The sequence below is a fragment of the Scleropages formosus genome, chromosome 5 (genome assembly GCF_900964775.1).
Source record: "Scleropages formosus chromosome 5, fSclFor1.1, whole genome shotgun sequence".
In the NCBI taxonomy this organism is placed as follows: domain Eukaryota; kingdom Metazoa; phylum Chordata; class Actinopteri; order Osteoglossiformes; family Osteoglossidae; genus Scleropages; species Scleropages formosus.
This window is the reverse complement of record NC_041810.1, coordinates 17,329,238-17,348,928: the sequence shown is the minus strand read 5'-3', so window position 1 is coordinate 17,348,928 and position 19,691 is coordinate 17,329,238. Positions and strand designations below refer to the sequence as shown.

The window sequence follows — 19,691 nt, the reverse complement described above, 5'->3', positions numbered from 1 at the left end:
TGAGCACATTCACGTTTAAAGTAAATGAACAGACTCTGAGACTAAGGTCGTCTGCGGGCTGCGCCAGAAGACAATGTGCTGGTTCTTACACATACTCTTACATGCAAACAATTCCACATATGAATGCATGCAAATCAGAACCTTCCAATGGGGGAAGGTTGAACTTCACAATGTATACGTTGGTTCATGAGGAGACATAGTACGTGAGAGCAAGAGGAAGTAGGACAGCTTTCACTTTCAGTCACATGACCACATTTCTCTTCTACTTTATGCTTCACTGATATAAATCAAAATATAGTTTGATATTCATCAAAATTTGAAAGTAAGTTTTAACATGTTACGTACATTCGTTGTATACACACTTGTATGTTTCAGACCACTGTGACCCTGCACTGATGGATGGATGGATGATGGATGATGGATGATGGATGATGGATGGATGGATGGATGGATGGATGGATGGATGGATGGATAGTTTTGCATTTCAGTTCTGTGACTGGAAAATTATAACAACTGGATTAACAGATGGTGATAATACAAAACAAGAAAAAAATGCAGAAAATAGAAATATTACAATATTTTGTAATGTGACAAAGCGAAATGAGAAATTCAGTCAAACATTCAGTTCCACCACATGCGACATGTGCTGAACTGCAGCTACAGGACAAAAATGTGATGCAGACTGCCACAGAAAATGAATACCACGCCTCGACCCTTAAACTAATCCAGGGTTCTTTAATGGTAAAAGACATTGCAGGTTCTGTTCCAGGCAATTACCCTCCAGCATGGTTGGTAACTGACTAATTGGACACCCATGTAGACCCCTATGTAAAATGAACAGAACCAGAGATAACAGACAGCAAAATAATTTTCATGAAATGCCAGCAGGGTCCAGCAGGGTAAACAGTTTAGTGTAATTGCTGCTTTTGTCGAGGGTAAAAACAGCTACGAGGTGAAAGGGGTAAACCATCAGACATGGCAGACTTTCAGGGCACGATTTTGACACTGCTGAATTGAACTCTTCCTATTTGTGTAGCACACAATGTGCAACTGTCAACAAGATTTCACACTTTTGGACCTCCCCTTATTGTAGTTTTACCAGTTTGCAACAGACTGAGTACCTAACCCTATGCGCAAACTTTCCAGCAAACAAAGAAACATGCATGAACCCCTATAAATGCATATTGTGCCTGGACTGTTGCTCAGATATTTTTAGGTGGGACAGCTCGGAGCCACTGGAAGACCGCAGCTCAACCTCCCCACAAGCACTGCAAGAATGTTTTGTGCTAGTTTTACAAGCACGGTATATCATGGTGGGGACAGCTACTGCTGGATTGGAATCAGCTGTGGCCCTCTCCCTGGGATGAGGTGAGAGTAAGGAAGGGGAGAGAAAATGGGAAAGCCCATGGCCGCACGCGCGTTGAGAACCCCTCGGTTGGACTGCGGTTTTTAAGGCTTGTCCCCAGAGCTTGAGTGGTCGGCTCCAATATTGTTTCTCTTCACATTCCGTGTTACTGCTGCTCGACCAAATGAGCTAATTTCATGGTCTGGTGGCCATACAGAGCCCCCTAAGCAGTCGGGAAATGTCACTTGAGCGGCGAGCAAAGTGCGTACAGGACACCGAGGGTGGGCAATAACTCCCCAGACATGGGCACAGGGAGGAGATGCTGGAGGACGGCCAGAAGAAGCGGTCAACCCGGTCCATCTCACCTATAGAAATGGCTGTAGAGGGACTCCTGATAAGAGGTCAGCTGGAAGATAAGGAGGAGAACTACACCCTGGAGACTGAACAAGCATCAACAATCTGAAACAAAAGCAGGCTGCTGTAGGCCCACGGTCCAGCTTGGTCTTCAGCTGTTATTGTAACCTAATGACTGGATGTTGGCATTTACACTACAGCACAGCATTATTCTATGGCCTTCCTCACTCCTTTTGGCAAATATTTCAGTATGAATAGTGTCTAGCAGTTCTACAATACTCTTGATTAAACTGAAAGCACATGGACTCTGGCAAACAGACCCAAAGGGCAGAAAACACTACAGTTATGAGACTGGACTTGTGCTTATTTCCCTTTTTCTTTTGCGAAAGGTACACTTCCACGTTGGTCTTGTTCAGTGTCCCCTCATGCAGTATTGCTTACCCAGTTTCCTGTCAGTAAAGCCAGTAAGATGGACGAATTTTGCATGGCCACGACTGTTTCATCCCCACACACCCTCTGGGTTCTGTAGGGTGATTGGGATTAAAAGTGGAGAAATCTCTGGAATACTAATCAGCTGCAAGAGCATCTTGGCCTTGGGTGGTGGTGCGAGCACAACATGTCAAGCCTCAGTGGCGATACTTTGTGTGGTAAAACAGGAAACTTGGGACAGGATGTGTTCATGTGCAACGATGGACTTCCGTTACAAAGTCTAGAAAATTTCACTCTTTCCTGACATGTGTTCAGACTTTATCCATCATTCTCACGCAGTGCCTTTGCAATCATTGAAAGAGCAGTTTGCATTTCGACTATTATAGCTGCAGTACGTCTTTGTTCAACAGATGCCTATGAACAAAGAGCCTCACGTTTTTATCCATTTATACAGGTGGTTATTTACTGGCGCCATTTAGCTGAAGTACCTTTCCCAGGGTTACACCAGTTGTCCCATCCTTGCGTTTGAATAACCTTCTGGCTGTTCACATTATTCATGTGTTCTTTTAGTAGGCACCCCTATCCACTGGGAAGGCTATAAAGCCTAAGTGAAATAAAAATGCACCCCCTGAAGGGATGTCAAGAATCATGGAATTACTGCCAATATAGGTAGCATATGTTGGATGAAGCCTAGGCCAGAGTAAAAGGTGTATTTAGCCCAGGGATTTGTTTGCTTACTTCAGTATAACTCACTACAGACTCACATGGTTACATTTTGAAATTCAGTTGCCAGCAAAGTCATTTGTAACCTGATTCTGAACCAATGTTTTGTATATTACTGAAGTATTACAGTGTATTGTAGAGTTTTTTGACAGCTGTAGCTATGATTCTGTGAGATGCTCGTATCAGTTGTCCTGGGGTTTATATTCCCAACTGAATCGCCTGTACGTGAAAAGAAATGAAAATCATGCACCTTTCATTTAGTTTGAATCATAGATATGTTTTAGATTTGATTTTCTGTGCCAGTCTGCATTAAATTTTTTTTAAAAGGTAACATAATGAAAAAGAGCTGCAGGACTGTTGGGAAGTCCATATATTAGTCCTCCTGAAAGCCCTTCCCTAAAGTGTGTGTGTGTGTGTGTGTGTGTAATGCGTAAAAACAAACCCAAACATCTGAATGGGTCACTTGCCTTTTCCGGATAAAGGAGGAAAACTCCACTCACTGGCATGCAGAGGAATGCCCTTGATGTGAAACTAACACTGGAGACCAGGCACGGGTTCGAGCTTCAGGATGCAGCAGTTATTCATTACTGTAATGGTATCAAAGCCGAGTAATATGACAGTCCTGCATCAACAGGAGAATTCAAATACATCAATTTATTTACACAATGGATCAACTTTCCCCGCTATTGTGACTAATGTACAGTGTGCTGCATTCAGAGGAGACATCTGTCTCTGTAAATGCCGCAGCGCAAATGAAAAGTGATTCCAGTGTCATGCATAATGTAAAAGTCTGCACTGACTTCACCTCTCTCCCCCCCCCTCGCCGCTTCCCTCTTTTCTCTCCATCCAGGAGCACTGCTACTACCATGGGCATGTCTTTGGGCACTCAGACTCCTGGGTAGCGCTAAGCACCTGTTCTGGAATCAGGTATGTTGAATCAAAGTTCTGGAATCTGGTTCACTGGTGCTTTATTCAGAATCAAGTATGTTTGTTCAATGTTCTACAATAAGGTGTGTTTCATCAAAAATCCAGAATCTGGCTTGTCTGAGCCGATTCCGGTTCAATGGTGCCTGTTCCGGAATCAGGTCCACTGAAGCCTGTTCTGGAATCAGGTTTTCTGAAACCTCTTCTTGAATCTGGTTTGTGAAATCCTGTTTCAGAATGTGGCTCTTTGGTGTCTGTTCCACAAACAGTCGGTTGGAACCTATTCCGGAATGAAGGGTATTGATTTAGTGTTTCAGAATCCAGTATGCCCGCTGAAAGTTCGAGAATCTTGTTTGTTGAAGCTTGATCCAGATTCTGGTTTGTTGAAGGTGTGACTCTGACGGGGTGTACTAGGGTTCACATGGACATGGCTGAATGAACTACTACAGCATGATGTGCCCACAGGCAGTCCCTTTTTAGTACCTCTGGGGAAACCATTACACAGCACATGTTCTCATATGTACAGCACTTTAGACTGGTAAGACTATGTAAGAAAATGGAAGATGGTCTGAAAATGGAAGATGGTCTCAAAGACAGCCATCTAACAAAATCCGTGTTACCTTCTAATATTTATGGATGCTGACTATCTACGCATAATCTGAATGTGAATGCTGAAGGGGAACCAAAGAAGGGCTCATATGGTTGCTTGCACTTTGGTAATGCTCTCATTGATCTGGATTTTTGATGAAACGCACCTTATCAATTGACTATGAGTAAGGTGGTGTGGTGTAAACCCCTTGAAGCACTGATACTCCAGCTGCAGTGACTCACATGGAAAGCAGTAAGGGGGAGGGCGAACATCTGACCGTGAAAGCAGATGTGGAATTCGAGGCCTGGGTGCCATGCAGAGTGAGGGCTACATCGCCTCCTCCCCTCAGGAATGAAATCACCTCCCTCTACATGACTTCTCTGGAGACAACTGCAGTCATTTGTTTTCAAACCAGTAAGAAAGCAGATGAATGGAACATCAGCAGGTCCTTATTTTATCATCAGTTATGTCGTGTCAAACCACACGAATGACTCCATGTTCCTTAGCTGAACACGTTCGATCTACTACGTTGGATTTAACCTAGAACATAAAGGGAAGTGACTAAATAATTGACGCAGTACAAATTATAGTTCAGTGTATAGTGCATAGTGCATTTTTTTTCACTTGCACAGCATCTCATGGCTACGTCTGTTAGAACAAAAATCCACAGAGAACACTATTTAGGTAGTGAACAGAAGGGTGATTTAACAGTTTAATCCACAAACGCAAACTGTGTGCCAGTCTTAAATTCTAACCAAGCCATTGCCCTAAGGAAAGAGACAAAAAACTGGCAAAATTTTTAATAAACAAGTGTTTAGGTGGAAGTAAAAGTCTCTGTAGTCCTTCTAGGCGGGTTACTGTTACCTCCATTATGGTGTGTAGAATACCCAAGTTCCCATGATCATGAAAACATCCAGAGTGATGCCATCCAGATTTTTCTTCTTTATCGCATTTTTCCTAAAGAGTAATCTCCTGCAGTCTGTAGACTCTGTAAAGTGGTTGTTTGTTCAAAAGGCTTCGCTTTTATACTTAAGAAATCTAGAACGTGCATATAACTGAAACGTTCTTGCATATAAAGCACTGTGAGGTTCAATGCGACCTCCCTCCAGCGAAGATATCTTCAAGAAGCTGTCAGGGTGCTTTATTGAAATTTGAAATTTATGGATGAAAATGTAGACATTTCTCATTACTCGCGCTCGCTCAAACATTACGAACTCAATCTGTCTTTATTAAAAACTCAACCAAACAGCCAACTCAGCAAAAATCTCGACAAATAAAAATTTTATGATTTGTCTCAGGGGCCTTCAATTTAATAAGTTTGCCGTTACCCTTTTTTTAAAGATTTTCTTTGTGTGCACCTTTAATCACTACAACTCTTACATACCAACCACTCTCAGAAAAAAGAGAAAAAAAAACACACTTTATGAATTTCTGCTGTACTTTTCCATTACAGGGTAAAGTTCTTATTTTTATTTAAATATCATTGCATGGTGAAGAAGCAAGCAAAGTTATTCTCAGGAAAGATGCGATAAATAATTTAGAACGAACCCTTTTAGCACTGCCCTGACGACATGCCTAGTAGCCTGTTTATTGATACTCCTCCCTGACCAAAGTTTGACACTCATCTGTCAGCAGTGTCCCAGATGTTGGCAGTCTCATGTGGCTAAGGATGCCGTACGTATATTTTGAAAACAAGCAGGATTTTCATCTACTAAATCACAGCCCTTATGTTTTTGATAAAATGATGGAATCTATATTGATCACTCAATCCCTTAAAAAATAAATTAAAATAACAAAAAGTAAGCCAGCTCAAAAGCATACTGGTTTTACCCACCCGTGTCATGATCGTTTTCCCAAGTAGAACTTGACACGGTCACCTTTCATTTTGCTGGCAGACAGCAGACAGCCGTATTCACACTCCAGACCATTTAATTGTCTTTAATTTTCCACAACCTATGCCATATCTAACACGATTAAAGAATTCACAATCTTCTGATTGCTCAACCCTGAGTGGGTTTATTGTAAAAAATGAAGTCTACATCACAGGCACCTGAGTGCAGCTGTGTACATGAGCCTTATGTAAGCCATTCAGGTGTTAGTATCCAACTGTGATTAGAGCTGATGTTTAGTATGCCTTATTTCCTGAACTGTACTGTTCTTGCCTTGGCTCAGAATCCAAAAAACTCCAACTACCTGTATTAACTCGATCCCTATAGAAGTTTTTCTGCTAGGCCTTTATTACACTCATTTTGGTAAACATAGTAATTGAAAAGGTGCAAATCCTGTCCTGTTCTTATGAAAGTAAACACCTAACGGCTTTGCCGGCATTAGCAGACTGCTGTTGAGTTATTACTGCACAGAGCCATAGAGAATGGCTCCTCAACAAGCTTAGCCCCTCAGCACCCTTTCACACCGTATGGCACTGAGATGTCATGAACAGAGTGTTGGAACCCATCAGCACTTCCTGCTGCATATTCCACTCTTTGCTTACATTTACCTGATGCTTTTCTCTGAAGCAACTTACAATATTAAGGTAACAATTACTACAAGCTTACAATTATTTACCCACTTATAACACTGGGTAATTCTTACTGGAGCAATTTAGGGTAGGTTCCTTACTCAAGAGTACTACAGCTGGAGGCAAACCTACAACCTGGAGATCCAAAGGCAGCAGCTTTAACCACTATGCTACCAGCTGTCCCCAACACCTGTCCGTTCACTTGGAATTCACTCAGTGAAAAGACCTTGCTATCAAAAAAGATAGATGCCTTCTTACATGAAAATGTGGACACAAATGGACTCAGATGGGGAGGCAGATTTTTCCTCTGAGAGGACAATATGGCAGATGGAGAAGGGTATTTGAACCATGGGCAGGAGAAAGTGGGTGAAAGGGGATAGGGGATGGTAGATAGCATAATGGTTATACCTGTTGCCTCATAATTGTATGAATGTGGTTTGAATCCCTGCTGGAGTACTCTTGAGCAAGGTACTTACCTACAATTGCTTCAATAAAAAAATCCCCCAGTTGTATGAAAGGGTAAAGAATTCTAAGTAGCTTAGTGTACAAACCTAAGCCCCTTTGGAGAAAACATCAGTTAAGTGAATAAATAATGACATGCATCTGGATGATGGGTTGGAGCATTTGTAGAATAAGGAGTATGGATAATATGTTGAGAGGGACAGGGGAAGGGAGCAGAAAATCTTCTGACGGAGTTTTATCATGACAGCTGGGAACACTTATGTGAAAATGTGCCTCGATGATTTTGTCTCATATCACTATGTAAGGGAGGTAGGACTTATGGTACAGTAATTGTGCGGTACAGTAATTGTGCAATACAAGTAGCAAAGAGGTCAAAGCCACCATTTTTGGTCTCGAAGGATTTACGCTGGAATACCCCGTCCTGCTGTAATACTCCTGATCAAGGTAATTACCTTCTAAAAGTGGAAACCAGTGAAAATCACCCTGCTTTATAAATGGGTAAATCATTGTAAATTACCATTGTAAGCCATTTGAAGGAAAGTCTCAGCTAAATTAATACATTTACATTTATTTAGCGGACACTTTTCTCCAAAGCGACTTCCAATGAACTCTGTGCAGTGTTACCGGCCCACACACCTTATTCGCTGCAGTGACTTACACTGCAGGATACATTACTTACAATGGGTCACTCATCCACACATCAGTGGAACACACTCTCTCACTCACACACTAAATTAATAAATGCAGATGTGAAAAGCTGCCGTTGGTGACATTTGAGGGGGGCTGATTTTTGGAAGTTGACTTGTGTGTGAGGGCTGGGGCTTGTCTGAAATGGAGCTGGAAGTTTGCAGTAATGGATCGGCCGCTTGGGTCTGAGCAAGAGCAGCGCGCAGTACTTTGTGGGAACGCTCAGAGCAGCGAGAAGACCGACAGTAATCAGCTCCACGAGTCACATGCGAAGCGACTCCCGTGACTCCTTGCCAGCCAAGCACCAAGCCGCAGGCTCCAGGCTCGATGAGCCGAGCCGGGCTCAGACGATCACCCTGCGCCGGCCTCGCTCTTCAAAGACAGCCGAATTCGTTCCGTCTTGAATTGGCTCTTATCTCCTTCTCCAGAATCGCAGTTGGTTTTGTGCTCTTTACAGCAGGACCAGCTGCACTCTTCCTAGAAATGGGGTTGTTACAGAGATGCAGCAAGAGCCTTTGTTGGCTTGCAATGGTTTGTGTGGTGGAAGAACAGTGAAATATGTTCAGTCGTGCGTGAGCTCGGTTAATGGATGGTTTCGAGTCACAGTTTCAATCAGCGCCCTAAAACGAACCTTCCTGCTTGTGTTTTGTAAAGGGTTCAATTCTTTGTCATTCGAGTAATTGCTCCTTGGCAGAAACAAAAAGGATGCTCTGCTGAGAACTTCGGGCGCCTTTTGTTAGGACGCCGCACACAAAGCGTTTGTGAATGTAGGTGAGAAAACTAAACAGTTGTTTGACTTTTGCTTCTACAGAGCTCTCTTTAGGTTATTTTTCAGCAGAAGCCAACCAATACTTCTGTCTTCATACCATCACATGGTCTTCAGCATAGCACACGACTTCTTCTTTTTCATTGCATTCATCACATCTTTTTTTTTTTTTTTAATAAAGGCACAAAACCAAAATCTCCTGTGCTGGAAATGGCGGCTTATGTGGCAGGTCCAATTTTAATGGCTTCATGGAATGAGGGATCTTGTGAAAGCTCTTCCTTGTGTTATTTAGGAAAACAAAAGTGCTTTGTCCATTTTTGATGCTGTGAACTTGTTGCCCGTCATGCTGAATTTCCCCTTTGTTGGCCCTTGTGGTGCAATTACATAAACACATTTCAGTATTATGAAAAGGCTTTGCTGTGATTTAACAGTCTTCCTCCTTATTTTGTTATTATCCTTTTGTTTACCTTTTGTTCCTAGGGTATATTTTACCTTGCTATTGCATCCCTGACAGCCCTGCTAGTGTGATAAATGAATCAGCGTAAATCCAAGAGTAAAAGCCTTTGACAGCCTGGAAAATGCTGGAATTAGAATTCAGACTTGCTGTGTTTGCCACATCTGACGTAAACTAAACAGAGCAGAAGTATTAAAGCTAAATATTTTCTTAGACCGCTGTTGCTCCACACTGAGAGGAAAAATGTGGAGAAGAGCGAGTCTCGCGTTGCAACCGAAGCCCTGAATAGCAGTTGGTTTTATATGAGCACGGGTGCCTCTGTGGGTAATATGTGCACATTTTGTGTTTGGCGAGGGAGCATATGGCACATGTGATTCCAGAGTTTGCTCGTCCAATTACGGCAAAGTTAAGGAGAGGAATAAGCGCTGGCCACCAGTTAGCAAGAAGCAGAAGCCTGGAGGGAGTCTGGGCAGCAGGCTGGATCCTTCCCAGCAATCCACTGTGGGGACTGGAGTCTGGCTCCCCTTGCAGCAGCATTTCCGTGGCCTGTACATTGTGCCATGCTGGCTGGGCAGGTTGGCCCTCACGTAGACCTCCGATCCACCAGGGGGCAATGTGGCATCTTGTTCCCCTCTTTTTATCATTTTGCTTTTGCGATAGAGCCCTGTCCTTCAGATCAAGGGTCCTTCAAGTTCTTCTAGCTGGACATCAAAATGTATTCTCAACTTTAATTATTACCAGGCTACAAGAAGGCTTCCGAAGAATTCTGAAGGGAAAGATAAGAAAGTACAATTAAGGGAAGTTATTAAGAGGCTGAAGGAACATATGATAAAAGGCTACTTCGCTGAATAATGTAATCTCTGCCTGTAAAAGATTTGGAAGTGCTTTGTTTCATTGTTATCACCCTCTTTTGCGTTGTAGGGGCCTCATTGTGTTGAACACGAACGACAGCTACTACATTGAGCCAAACCAAGGGCTGGACTCTCTGCATCATACGATCTACCACACAGAGCACCTGGCCATCAAAGGGGGTACCTGCGGACACGGGCATCAGACTGGATATCCGGGCCTCTTCTCCAGTCTCATTAAACCTTTGCATCAAAGGGTGAGGGAAAAGGCATCACGTTCGCTTTCGGCACAGGAATGTGATCCAGACCTTCAGACGGTTTTGCACCGTGGACCTTGGGCCAGAAATGCAGACTCATACATCCACGTTCTTTCATATTTTTAATTCTTCAGCTCTTCCTTCCCACTAAATATCAAAACTTCCGTTGCTGGCTTTTACAGAAAATATGTTTGAATTCTTGTAACTAAATGAAGTCAGCATCCAAACGCTGATACATAAATTAGCATAAACACCGAATGCAAATGTGTCTCTTAATGAAACCTTTTAGAAAGATGTACAATTATGAACAGCATCAACTCTAACGGTGTACAGTAATATTACAGGAATGTACTTTCTTGAATCTTTTGTAAAGTGAATTCTTTTTCGAACATTAATATTTCAATTAAACCGTTTTAAATGGATCAGCTGTAAACGAGGCAAAACTGCTGTCTCCGAAGACTGCAGTCTATTTAGAAAGCCTCGCTTTTGAAGTCTAGGAAAACCATATTTATAAAACATTTTTATTACCCTGTGAGAATTATTGAAGGATATCTCATTGTCTGGCAAAAAAAAATAATGTTTGAATTTGAACTGAAGGATAAGACCTTGGAGAGTGCAGATTTTGCTGTTATGATCATTCCTCTATTCAACAAGCGCATTCAGCAAGCGGAAATGGGCCTCTTGTCTGCTTTCAGATTGCACGAAAAAATTGCATTATGGCCATAACCTTTTTTAGAATGCATTAACCGTTGAGCATACAGAAGCACCCAGTGAAGTCGCTTTGCGCTTTACTGTGTGAACTGTTCCCTGATGGATCCATCACAGTCCGGGGCATAAAGTGGAGTCCAGTCTGTGGGGTTGCCATTTTGCTTCAGTGCACCCTTGAAGATGTACTTGTACTCACTGATAAAAGTGCCATGATACAAAGATGGTTAATCTTTTTAACCCCCGCTGCTTCTCCCTCTTTAGACCACACCTCCCAAAAGAAAGGGATTCAGCAGTTCTGAGTGGTAGAGGAAGCTCATTCAATCACAGTGGGGGAGCCAGAACTGAGAATCTCAGAAACAATTTCCTGGCCCCAGAGCCACCCTCTGGCCAAATTAACCTATTAGGCTCAATAGGGCCCCATGCCCACAAGGGCCCCCGCACTAGGGTTTATACTTCCAGCTTTGAAAAACAAGGAACACCCAACAGAATAGGTTGTTGGAGGACAGAGGGAGGCAGAGAGGTTGAGGGGAAAGAGCTTTTCCAAATTAAAGTTGATGAAATCTTATTTAAGGTCAGACATGCTCCAAGATAGACTCAACAACCTCACACTATTATCATAAAATAAAATGAAGCAAAAAAGTTGAACAAAATATCAAGTTTGCCAAACACAACAAAAGAATGATTTCTTTATAGATTGTTTTGTTCTAAAGCATTTTATGTCAAAATAGAAGGTACACATAAATAGTGATTTGTTTTTTTTAATACAATGTAACAGCACATCTTCTTGGCGGCTAACATGAAATGAACTTAAATCCTGAAGGTCCCTATAAAGTAGCCCAAACTGGGCTCCACAATTGTTAAGGCCATTCCTGCATGCCCCTATAAATAGACTGGAGGATTATGGGAAAATATGCAGCATTTGTTTCCAAAACTGTGAGTGACATCATTCACTGTTAGTTTATTTATTAGTGTTACCCTTCATAAGGCCACAGCATAAACCAGTATGGAGGTTAATTCCAGATAACAAGGCAGAAACTATTGCATGAAAAGTGAAAACATGAAAAAAATGTGATGGATCTTCATAGCAGGAAATGCATTTAATTCAACAAAAGGTTATAAAGAGCAGCACAGATACTGGCAAATTATAGTGACAGTAGGGAAGGTAGTAGATTAATACAAAATGTGTATGACTCTGATGTGTCTGTGTATGAGTGTGTGAGAGAGAGAGATGGGAATGATCGTGTCAGTGGTGAGCTGGGGTGGACTTCATTATGTAATGGCATTTTAAGTGTGTTAGCCACACAGTTTTTGCTCTCAAATCCCACTCAGTTGCCAGGTCAGCCAGAACGGTGTCACGGAAGATCAGATTACCACGGTAAAGACACCATGTCATTACAGCCACGGGGAGACCTATCAGCGTCGTTCCATTAAACCAACCAGACAGGTGACCCCCGCTGTGTCTCTGTACTTCATTGCAGGTGAGACGCAACACATGGGGCACCACCAAGTACATGGAGCTCTACATCGTGGCTGACAGTGCACTGGTAAGCCATCACTAATGTGCTAATATTGGAAGGGGCCAACCATGCTAACTTTTAATATCGGTCTTGGTTAAATGCGCCAAGGTAATATTCTCAAAGGGCCTACCCTGGGATTTCAAGCGCTTTAGGTGATAATCCAAGGTCCTCATCCATCCTCATGTGCCGGCACGGAGCTGAACGTTTCGCCCACACCGACTCCCCACGTGCCCCCTGCTCCCGATCCATGATGTTTCGCCGTTGAGACCGCTGGCCAAGAGCCCTCTGCCTGCTGAATGGCAGCGGAGGAAACAGACCACGGGGTCTGTCGCTCTCATAGTTTCCACATTGCTAGATTGCATCTGACCGCTGCGGCAGGATGAAAAGAGTAGTCTTCCGTTGAGAGATTCACATTGATCATCAGAGAACCGATGCTTGTCATGTTCCATTGAACCACAGACAATTATTTTATATATCAAGAATTATTACCTTTTTCAAAGCACTAGTGTCTCCTTTCTGTTTGACTAATACACATTGATTCACACCAGCGATACTAACTCTTCTGTGAAAGAGGTCGCTTGGTTCCCTTTGAGTAATTCTGTCTTGTTTTTTAGAAGTAATATATTGTTTGTGGATTTCATAAATTTCCTTTCTCATTCAAACCTTTCCTTATGAAAACAAACTGACAATTTAGTTATTTGTTAGATCTCAATTCTAGTCAGATAAATGATGCATTTTGACACAGAACAGCTGTGATTGTTTCCTTACAAGTTTACATTTATTAATTTAGCTGATGCCTTTCTCCAAAGCAACTTACAGTGTTAAGGTACTTTTCAATTATTTACCCATTTATACAGCTGGGTAATTTTTACTGGAGCAATTTAGGGTAAGTACCTTGCTCAAGGGTACTACAGCTGGAGGTAGGGCTCAGACTTACAACCTTTGGGTCCAAAGGCAGCAGTGCTAATCGCTACACTACCAGCTTCCCCGGAGTTCACGGTGTTGTGTTGGGAGAAACTCAAAGATTTTAAATACCAAGACAGAATATTTAAAATCAACGGTTCAGTGCAAAATCCCGTTTAGAAGGCATTATTTATGATTCGGCTGATCTATCGGAATCTTAACTACAAATTCCGTGTGACAATTTTAAATATTCACACGTAATGTGAATTTCTGGACACAATAAAACCTAAATACGTATCCCCTGGAGCAGTAAATCGGTCGTTTAATACAATAAAGACCTTTCAAGGTTTGTCTCGTGCAGTTTTCCCACAGTGTCCCAAATGCTATTTCGTTTTTCAACCAAAACAAAATGAAATCTGTGATAAAGTTGGCAACCAAAGACTGCAGCTCTCCATTCTCTGCCTTTGTTTATGAAGAAACAACAATGAGGAGCTGGCAGAGGTCATTTTATCTCACTAGGTGGTCAGCAAGTTTTTAAAAGTGTCCAGATCTACAGAAAAAAAACGCTTTACTGTGAATTACTTAAGTGAAGAGGGATACGTCTTTAGGAGGCACAGAAGACGAAACAATGAGTGTGCGTCTGCTTTGCAGATTTTAAGAGAAAACAATTTTCGCATAAATCATCTTCTATTGTCTTTGGATTGTGGGCGCCTGATTGAGAGTGACAGTCTCTTGTTTCCTTCATGGTGCTGAGATTCCCGTGTGGCCCTCTTTTAATTTAGTACAGACGTCAGAACAGAGACCTGGGCAAGACGAAGCAGCGCATCATGGAGATCGCCAACTACGTCGATAAGGTAAAGCGGCCTCTCGTCCCACCATTGCTGCTCCTCCTGAGAGCAAACAGAACCGCCTTTGTAATGGTGTAATTGCACCCATTTCTCTTTGTGAAAGTGGCCCGTGGCTCTATATTGCCACAAATAACTTTATCTTGTTCCACAGCTTAATCTTTCCATATTTTTGCCATTGTCTGAAATGAAAAAAATGTCTATACAGGCCTGTTTGATTGCTTTCAGTCCATAAACACACCCCCTTTATTATTTCTAAAGCCATTTTGCTGACGCTTCCTTCAAGGCAATTTACAATGTTGGGTTTCTGCACTGAGCTGCTTACAATGATCTACTCAGTTGTACAGCTGGGTAATTTTTACTGTAGGAATGCAAGGTAAGTACCTTACTCAAGAGAGATGCAAGAGGAGTATGGACTCAAACCCAAGTCCTTTGATTACAAGGTGACAGCTGTCACCCCTATGCTACGTTCTGTCTCCTAATGTAAAACTTCCATTGCGGCATTATTCATAGCCACATGCATGTCCACTGGACACTGGTTGCACGCTTATGGAAGATCCACTTGTCTTTTGGTCTTTTTGTGGGTTTTGACCGGCATTAGTAAATAAATCACTTTAATGTAAGTACCAAAGTGAAAAGGAAGGAGTGGTCATGGCAACGTGACCCTCATGTACTTCTGCTGTCCTTATGAGTCATATCGTCGGCTCAGTTCTACAGGGCTCTGAACATCCGAGTGCCACTCATCGGCTTGGAGGTTTGGACCGACCGGGACCAGTGCATTGTGAACGAGGAGCCCAATGCCACTCTGTGGTCCTTCCTGCAGTGGAGGCAGAAGCTCAAATCCCGCAGAAAGCACGACAATGCCCAGCTGCTCACGTGAGTCACGTCGGCCTGACGTATGGTTGAGTCACGCCTCCATAAGGGTGAGCAGCAGTTCCACGAGCATGCTGTAGCTTGTTGATCTCTGCGAGCCAATTCCACGTGTCAGATAATTTTTTACACGCTCCCACTCAGTGCTTCAAAATCATTAAGAGCAGTCTGAAAAAAAATGTTGATTTCCTCGGCGGCTGATTTCGTGAATCCATCAAGACAGCAGTATTTACATCATCATTAATCAACAAGTTCTACTGTGCGGTCTCTTATGTAAATCATTTCCCAGAATTATTGACTCGGCATGCGCAACGTGGGGGGCTGCTCGAAAACAAGTTGCAGAAACGAAGTGCAGTCGTAGATGAAGGGGTGATCTGCACTGGGACAGAACTGCGTTCCATTTCCTGACTTTTTAGATCTTTCAATGAGCCGTGTCATAAACACTGTTATTGTTAACCATTAACCCTCGGGTTGTGTTCCGGTCAAATTTGACCCATTTCCAACTTTCATCTATCATAAATATGTTTTCTTTCATCTGATGGCCATAAGGCTTCATGCCATCCTCCACACTATGTACCTGAACACATAAAATGAATGATCACCAGTTTCACCACATTTTACACGTTTTATTCACATTTTGTACATCTGTGGTGCGTGTGGTCAATTCTGGCTGACCGCAGGAAATGAATGGGTCAGTCTATAATAAAGAGCAAAGAATATCAAATGCCACATGCACCACTTCTCTCTCTCACACACACACGCAAGTGGTATCATTTCAGGTAAATGAGGTTTATAGGCTATTAATTCTAAAAGGAAGCACAGAATTTATGATAATGACCAGGAGTGAAGTTGGGTAAAAGGTGTATCACAACATTGTGATCACATATGTTTCTTAATTGCTTTATAATTATTATGGGCTGCCCAATTCTGTGGGTGCCCAGGAACACCAGAAATAGAAAGCTGTTCCAAATACAACCCAAGGGTGAAGGTAATGCCTTCCTGCAAGGCAACTTACTGTGTTAGGATTGTACAGTGAGATACTTACAGTGATTTACCTATTTATGCAGCTGGGTAGGTACTTCACTCAAGAGTCTACAGCAGGAATGAGGAATCAAACCGGTGTCTTGGGATTGCAAGGCAATTAGTCAAATGTCTACATTCCCTGCTGCCCCAGCTAAGCTATAACCGCATATCCACCTGAAATAAGCTCATGAGTCTTGGTTGTAGAGTCGCTCGCCCCCCCCCACCCATACACACACCCTGCCACAGCACTCTAGGGACAGCAGCCCATTCCTTTTCCTCTGCTTGCAGGGGAGTTATTTTCAAGGGCACCACTATTGGGATGGCACCGCTGGAGGGCATGTGCAGCCACGAGAACTCCGGAGGTATCAACGTGGTGCGTATATCCTGGTTTGCGTGCAAGTGTGCCGGTTGGGTGGGGGGAGTGGGGGGAGGGGGGGAGCGGGGCAGTCGTGCAGATCGATACCCAGTACCTTGGCCTCACTTGATTAGCTTCTAATGGCCTCTATTACCTACTGGTCCACAACGGGGGAGCTCTGCCAAGAGTCTAACAAGCTATCCCCAGCCTGTCACTCAAGTAAATGGAGCCGGAGGCAGAGATGGCATGATGGGAAAAGGTTAATGTCAAATGGACATAGCTGACATGATCCTTGATGAAGTATCAGTAATGTTATTTTAGCCGTTTATTGGATGATTACTCACGTTTCCCAACCTGTCCATGGTGACACTCTGTGATGAAAAAGGGATCTTACATGTAGTGCATCATGTTGACTCAACAGGCAGGAGGAATATTATATATAAATATAAATATCAGTTTAAAAATAGAAGGAAAACCCCTAAAGCGGGACAGTGTGAGCATTTCCTCACATTCCCACCTCATCACTGGCGTACGATTAGTTCTGTATAGATACCATATTAAGAGTATTTTTAAACATTGGGTGGTTTTATCCTGTAGACTCAGATGTTTGGAAGTGCCTGCTGCTTTAATGGGTACAGAGTGGATGAACATCTTTCTTCTGATCTCCTCCAGGACCATTCAGAGCTGCCTATCGGGGCGGCAGCCACCATGGCCCACGAAATCGGGCACAACTTTGGCATGAGTCACGACAACGAGGGCTGCTGTGTGGAGGCAACACCCGAGCAGGGTGGCTGTGTGATGGCCGCCGCTACTGGGTAAGAGCAGGCTGCAGTTGGGTAGCAGCATTTCAGAGCCAACATGCCTAATGTTGAGGGAAAGGTCCTGGATGCCCTGCTCTTAGAGCCAACTCGCCAATGCCGGCAGAGGTTGCCAGGTTCTCAGAGCGAAAATGGCTAATGCCGATGAAAGGGTGCTGATCCCCATGGTCTTAGAGCCAAAATGGTTGCCTCGGGTGTATTTCTTTACCATTGATAATGCCTGTTAGTGTACGTTGGCTGCTTTACACAGTGAACCTGTACTCACAGGCAGGGTATCACTCTTTTTTAAGACGCATTACACTTTAAGTCCTCGAGGGAAAACAGTGTCAGCATTTGTTCAATCCTCTGAATACAGATTATTTAGTGCATGTACAATGTCATGACTTAGTGTTCCAGATAATGTGATGAAAAACGCCTGGAAATCTTCCTGCCTTACTTGATCCCCTCCACCTACATGGTCCCAGACCAGTGGAGGCCAAGGAATAATAAGCCAGTCCCTGGGGGTGCCCCAGTTCTCTGAGAGCCTATGCATGTTGCCCCCTGCAGGCACCCATTTCCACGCGTCTTCAGCCGCTGCAGCAAGAGGGACCTGGACAGCTACTTCCAGAAGGGCGGTGGTATGTGCCTTTTCAACATGCCCAACATGAAGGACCTAGTGGGGGGCCGACGCTGCGGGAACGGCTTTGTGGAGGAGGGCGAGGAGTGTGACTGCGGGGAGCCTGAGGTCAGTCCCTCCTGGTTCGGAGAGCTGCATCTTCTAGGTCATTTCACCACAGTTCCACCTGTTGTCCCACCTAACCATGTATTTGCTGGCTACTCAATGGCTGGTGATGCCCATGCCCATAATTTATGTATTCTCATGGACTTTTGGAACGTTAAATACACTTTCGAATATCTGTAAACTGTTGTAAACCCAACCAATCTGTCCCAAAAATTAAGTGTAGCATGTATAAATATATGAGCGTAAGCAAGAAGGTATCTACAATAATGTTTTAGCTTTCTTATATATCTATTGCAGATATTTGCTGACTTACCCTTGTATCTGAAGAGCTACAAAGTCGTTATAGCAGGTAGAGTACAGGTTAGAGCTGTTTCTTTGAAATCTGAAGGTTTAAGATTTGAATCCGGCTTCTGAGTAAGGTACTTACCCTAAATTACTGCATTAAAATTACTATAATGTATAAACTGGTGAACCGCTTCCGTTCCTCCCTTGTCATGGAAAACAGGTGAGTGGTCGCCATTAGTCAACCTTCATTCAGTGGTGCTTCCATCCATCCAATTGTAAATTGGTAGATAGTGGTTGGAGTATATATCTCATATATATAACTGGGTTAGAGTATAGATCTCACATTGAAGCTGCTTGAGTGAAACATACCATGAGGAAATGATAATTCCATCAATAAAACATATTGTGGTATATCCTGCAATATCTCTAGCACATTTTCAAAAATGTAAGTATACTTTTGAGGCGTATATGAGTTTCCCCTGCATTTCCATTTACTGTTTTGGTTCCTACCTCTCCTAATGCCTGTTTGATGCCGATGTTTCTTATTCCACATTAAAGGATCCATTAAGCAAACTTTCATTGGAAGCTGTGAGAAAAAGCTGTGAGCACATTCCATTTTGCTTACTTCTCCTTTGTCCTTCACGGTTGTTCGTAGGCAACAGGCTGATAAAATTGGGAACCTGCGTTAGTGGCTCGCCTAGGCGCCCTACATGCAACAAAAAAGCGGAGTGCAAATCAGCTCCTGTAATAAGAGGCGAATTTGGCTGGCTGTTTATTGGCCTTGTTATGTTCCCCGTTGCTGTACATTCTCTCCACAAGGTTTAATTGCAGGTTCTCCTCTTCAAACTCCCACATCAGGTTAAAGCGTTTGCGCTTCTGGAGAGCACCATGGTAACGGCGCGTGTCATTTCAGACCCTACGACAGAATCCATTGTTGGCCTTCTCCGGTCTCTGACACACAGTTCGTCCGTAGCCCCTAATAGTCCTTACATCGAGGTGGAGGGGCTGTTAATGGAGCCTCAGTGTGGCAGGAATGCGGGGGTGAACGGCCGGGTGATGGCTGCACCGGGCTCACGAGGGTTTCGGTGGCGTGTGTGTGTTTGTTCACAGGAGTGCACCAACACCTGCTGCCACGCCAGTAACTGCACACTTAAGGAGGATGCCCAGTGTGCCCATGGGGTCTGCTGCGAAGACTGCAAGGTATAGATACGCACCCCCCGAGCTGTCCGTTTTCTACACAGGTCACTGCACCGTGGTTTGCTCCGTTTCCACAGTGCCATCACTTTGTGT

General features: G+C 43.4%; 1 protein-coding gene across 3 annotated transcripts in view; it reads left to right on the top strand.

Annotated features, from left to right (window-relative positions):
* The window catches only part of adam19a (ADAM metallopeptidase domain 19a), a 97,494-nt gene that overhangs the window by 64,389 nt on the left and 13,414 nt on the right, over positions 1 to 19,691 (top strand). For all 3 annotated transcript variants that reach the window (XM_029252215.1, XM_029252216.1, XM_029252214.1), the window contains exons 5-13: positions 3,702 to 3,778; positions 10,173 to 10,356; positions 12,543 to 12,608; positions 14,267 to 14,338; positions 15,039 to 15,205; positions 16,511 to 16,595; positions 17,250 to 17,392; positions 17,942 to 18,119; positions 19,512 to 19,601. In XM_029252215.1, coding sequence (XP_029108048.1) covers positions 3,702 to 3,778; positions 10,173 to 10,356; positions 12,543 to 12,608; positions 14,267 to 14,338; positions 15,039 to 15,205; positions 16,511 to 16,595; positions 17,250 to 17,392; positions 17,942 to 18,119; positions 19,512 to 19,601 — 1,062 coding nt within the window. The remainder of the gene's footprint in view (positions 1 to 3,701; positions 3,779 to 10,172; positions 10,357 to 12,542; positions 12,609 to 14,266; positions 14,339 to 15,038; positions 15,206 to 16,510; positions 16,596 to 17,249; positions 17,393 to 17,941; positions 18,120 to 19,511; positions 19,602 to 19,691) is intronic.